This window comes from Eufriesea mexicana, unplaced genomic scaffold (genome assembly GCF_001483705.2).
Source record: "Eufriesea mexicana isolate 0111107269 unplaced genomic scaffold, ASM148370v2 scaffold8777, whole genome shotgun sequence".
In the NCBI taxonomy this organism is placed as follows: Eukaryota; Metazoa; Arthropoda; class Insecta; order Hymenoptera; family Apidae; genus Eufriesea; species Eufriesea mexicana.
The window spans coordinates 197,058-201,638 of record NW_016916521.1 but is presented as its reverse complement, the minus strand read 5'-3'; the positions used below and the strand labels follow the sequence as shown (position 1 = coordinate 201,638).

General features: G+C 34.7%; 1 protein-coding gene across 1 annotated transcript; it reads right to left on the bottom strand.

Moving 5' to 3' along the window:
* Window positions 1-666: 666 nt before the first annotated feature.
* Window positions 667-4,194, bottom strand: ABCD (ATP binding cassette subfamily D). The gene is made up of 8 exons (XM_017907660.1): window positions 3,059-4,194; window positions 2,735-2,973; window positions 2,244-2,621; window positions 2,078-2,172; window positions 1,821-2,004; window positions 1,641-1,738; window positions 889-1,563; window positions 667-790 (listed from the first exon to the last, which is right to left on the bottom strand). The coding sequence occupies exons 1-8, from the start codon at window positions 3,616-3,618 to the stop codon at window positions 743-745; spliced, it is 2,277 nt and encodes a 758-aa protein (XP_017763149.1). The 5' UTR covers window positions 3,619-4,194; the 3' UTR covers window positions 667-742.
* Window positions 4,195-4,581: the final 387 nt, after the last annotated feature.

Here is a 4,581-nt window from a genome sequence, read left to right as displayed (position 1 = left end):
AAATTATTTATAAAATGTAATAAATAAGGAATAATATAATATATCGTTTTAAACACATATGAAATATATATATATATATGCATTCATTATTAGTGAATGTATATGATTATATATTTAATAATGATTATTAAATTTTCAAGAATTTTTAAGAAATACAAAATTACGATAACATCATTTCATTATTATTATAAATTTTATATTTTGATTTTATTATTTTAATGACCAATTAGTTATTTATTCTTACATTATTCTCGAATAATTTGTAATTTTTTTCTACTATATGATTTATTATTCACATATTTCAATTGAACATGACTTTCAAAACGTGTATAAATCTAATTGGAAATTTATATGGAAAGAAAAAAAATATTAAATTGAGAGAACATTAAGAGATTTATGAAAGACGATAATATTCATATCCAAAGCAAAAAGTCTAATGATTTATGTCATAAGACATTAAGTGTAAATTAAGCTATGAGCAGAAATAACATTTTTATTTTTGGATTGTCATTGATATAGATAATAAAAAATAAATATTACGATATAGATATTCAAATAACATTTATTTATATTTCATATTATTAAATAGTGATGTTTACTCATACAAAAATAGAGTATGTACTTAGAAACCGTTGTGAACAACTGTACAAAACGCATTATTGGGAATCTATTTACAATTGCACAAATTTCTACATAAATTCACTAGAGCAATAACAAAATAATTCGTCTTGCTTTGTTTTTTTCAACTAATTCCAATTTTCGTTTCCTCCTTGTGGATGTCATGGAGTTCCTGTAAGCAAAAAGTACCAAAATATATTTAAGATATACTCGTTGCAACATGGTTACTCGTTTTATATCAAAAAAATAGAAAAGGATGCGCGAACGTACATGTAACATCTGATAGTGGCCTCCTTTCACTTCATGTTCTTCGGTTTCTTCATAAGTTTGATTTGTTAGATGCGATATACTTTCTGCGTCTAACGGACCGAAAGTCCAACCACCTTCTCCGTCGAAGCGTAACAGTAATTTATGATGCTTTGCGAGGGAAGCCACACGATGCGTAATAGTTAATAGCGTTATGCCTTTTCTTTTGGCAGTTTCGTAGATCACACTTTCAGCCTCAAGACTTACGGCACTGGTGCATTCATCTAACAGCGCATACTGCGGCGCGTGATAAAATAAACGCGTTACTGCGAGTCTCTGTTTTTCACCACCAGATAACGTAGAGTCCCAGTCAGCAAAAGCATCAAGTCCTTCCGGCTCTCTTTCTGCCAGACTTCGTAAATCAACTTCTTCTAGTAATTTGAGTAGTTCTTCGTCGGAACCTACATCTGTTCGTGATTCTGTGGGATATATGATTTGATCGCGCAAGCAACCAACAGTCATATAAGGTTTTTGGGGGATATAAAATAGGGCAGGTCTTCCTTGTTTAGCAGAATAATTTTCAGCTGGTCTTATTAACGTGCCTCCATATATTGGCCATAAGCCAGAAATTATACGAAATAGAGAACTCTTTCCACAGCCATTAGGACCAGTAATTAATATATGATCCTCTGGTTTTATCTGCAAAAGAAAAAGCAATTTGTTAGTAATTTTTCTTGTTTGATAATTTATAGTTTAAAAAGTTCATTAATACCTACATGAATAGTTAATCTAGGTACAATAACTTCACAGTTTGGTGTAACTATTGGCACATCGATTAAACTTATACTACCATCTGTACTTTCACGCACAATTCCTGTTACAGATGTTGTTTACATGTTATTATTGATATGCACTTGCTCAAAGTATTGTTATTTTACATATTTGTAGAAGATTACCTTTTATCACTGGTATTCCATCCTTTAATTCAATTATGTCACTTATAGCGAAATTAGGTGTACCATTTGCTATCTTTAATGGACTGTTAACAATATTTCTTCTATATTTACATAATGCAGCATCTTTAAATACATTTAACATTTCACTGACTCGTGCTGCATATCCTGCTAATGCTACTAATTCCTATAGTAAATAAAATTTATTATAAACATATATTATTTTTAAAATATTTGAATGCCATTAAATTAAATCTTACTTTATAAGATGACATGAGCCTTTCTACGGCATCAGCACCAGAACTCAAAAGATTTTTAGAAGTTGTCAAGTATCTAGTTCTTTCACTCACTCCATCTATTTATGAAAAAATAGCTCTATTATTTACTATTTTGCACATTACAAGTTTTATATCATCATTTACGTACCATCAGCATTATTCCTTAAGACTGGAGATCCTGATTTAATTGAAGTATAAAGAAGAGGCATGGCAATAACTAAAAGTCCAGTACCAGACCATACATACTTCATAAGTAGTTGTTCTAACATCACATACCAAAATTTGAGAACTAGTACTCTTTTTAAGTGTGAAACAAGAGATTTATAAGCAGTGGTCAAGTATCGATGCTCCCTATAGTGACCTCCATAGAATGCAATTTCTTCTGCATGTGCACTGATGCGAGCATGTGCCTCTCTTAATGTTCCACGTTTCGATGCTTCTACAGTCACTAATTGGCCAAATTTGGGAGATGCAAGACGTAGAATCTGTCCAGTTATGGCAATTACCGAACAAGATAACAATGGTCCTAGAAAACAATGCAAATGAAATTCAAATATATATTAGTACATCACTTAATTTACTTTTCTACCAAATACTTTATTCTTATTCACACATTTCATAGTTTCTTTATTATATTACCATGTATTCTTGGCCCTCCTATCTTGGAAGAAAATGAAATAAGCGTAATGCACACTAAAGCACAATCTAACAATGGTTTGGTTAAGCTGGAATACAGATGTGCCACAGAACTAGCCAGTTCAGATAAATCATCTGTCAGTCTTTGTTCAGCATCTCCAAGTCTAGTATCCAATGCAGATACTCTATAGTAAGTTTGTTGACTCAGATACATTTTGTAAGCATGATCCACCAGGCGTCCTCTTTAAAAACAAGAGAGAAACTTGACACTTGTTTATAAATTTTCAATAATATAAACACATATCAAGATAATGTCCATGTAAATACCTAAAGCTAAGAGCCAATCGTCCGTCTAAATATCGAATAGCCGAATTAACGAAAGTCGCGGGTAAAGCGATCGCAAACCATCTCGCGAGCATCAAGGAAAATCCTCGAACATCTCGCAACACGATCCTCTTCACGATTTGACCTTCCAAAGTGGCTACATAAATCGACAAAAATGTCCTAGCTAAAAGCGTCACAGTGACACATGTCAATAATCCGGCTTCGCGTGTTCTCCATCCGGGAACCATGATCTTCAGCAGCGCGATCAGCTGTTTAATGAACTCCCGGTCCAAACCCACACTTGGTTTCCCGACTTTCTGGTTCGATTTGCAACTTTCAATATTATTGACATTATTTTTACACCGCTTCGGCACTTCAATATTATTTTCATTTACTTTCTTCTTCTTTTGGTATTGTTTTATACCAAAAGTTACGAACGGATAACCGATCCTAATGAGATAAAGCGTGCCCACGACGCCAACTACACCACGGATCAGCTGGTTCTTGTTGATACCGTATTTGGTAGACGTCGCGTCGATTAATTTCGAAAACACCGACGACATCCTGTCAAAGACACGCTCTCATCAGAGCGTAGCGTGATGTAGAAAACTTGTTTAAACGTCGTTTAATCGAAACAATTGTTTCGATATTGGTTCGTTCATCAACGACGACAGTTACTCATTGTGGTATTATCGGTGGCGACCGCTTCCTCTTCACGTCTCTTCCTCACTGCGAATACCAGTCAAGAAGCACACGATTATCGCGCGGATCAGAGCGATTGAAGAGCTTGCGTGTGCACGACTGTGTATGCACGTAGGAGAAAAAGAGACGCTCACTCTACTCAAGACTGCTCGATCCACGTAGACCGGCTACCAGCTGGCGACTGCTCGTCACGTCTCTCGTAGTCCACCGCTCCGTTCTCTTTTGAACCCTCTCCGCGGGCGGCAAGCAGAACTGTGACTGGTGGTTCACTTACGTCTATCGCTGGACTTGGATCTGAGCTCGTCGACTCTACGTCACTTGTTCTTCTGAGCTATTGTTCCCAAACGTTGAAATGCAGACGTTTGGTCCGCTAACATTTGGTCTGCTCTATTGGGATCTTTTTGTATACTTTGTGAGTAGGCAGTAGTTTTCCATGAAACTGCTAGCACTGATAGGTAATTAGATCGTGAAGTATAGAATTCTATATAAGGAAGACTCTCGTGTAAACAGTTTATCAATTATGCAAATTCTTTTAAATTATTTCAATTGTATTGCTATAGTGCGTATATAGGTGTTTAAAATTACTGGTATAAAAGTTGGTTATCTAGAAGAGGAAGAGAAATTGGTAAATTAAAAACTAATAGCTTTTGTCGAGAAGTTTATGACGATATTAAAGTTAAATATGTATAATGTGTGCTTTATTTTTATGCGTGGAGAATCTGTAGAAATCCTCTTCTCTTACTGAACGTGTAATCTAAAAATATCACCTTTTAGCGTGTTAATGTACCAAATTTTAATTGATATCTAACACTAGAGTCGGAACT

What these genes read in the sequence shown, in the direction of transcription:
- ABCD (XM_017907660.1), bottom strand. Translation starts at nt 3,618, where the DNA reads ATGTCGTCGGTGTTTTCGAAATTAATCGACGCGACGTCTACCAAATAC. An exon ending in CTTAAGGAATAATGCTGATG is followed by an intron (nt 2,173 to 2,243) that starts GTACGTAAATGA and finishes TTTCATAAATAG; the next exon opens with ATGGAGTGAGTGAAAGAACT. An exon ending in TGGAATACCAGTGATAAAAG is followed by an intron (nt 1,739 to 1,820) that starts GTAATCTTCTAC and finishes CATCTGTAACAG; the next exon opens with GAATTGTGCGTGAAAGTACA.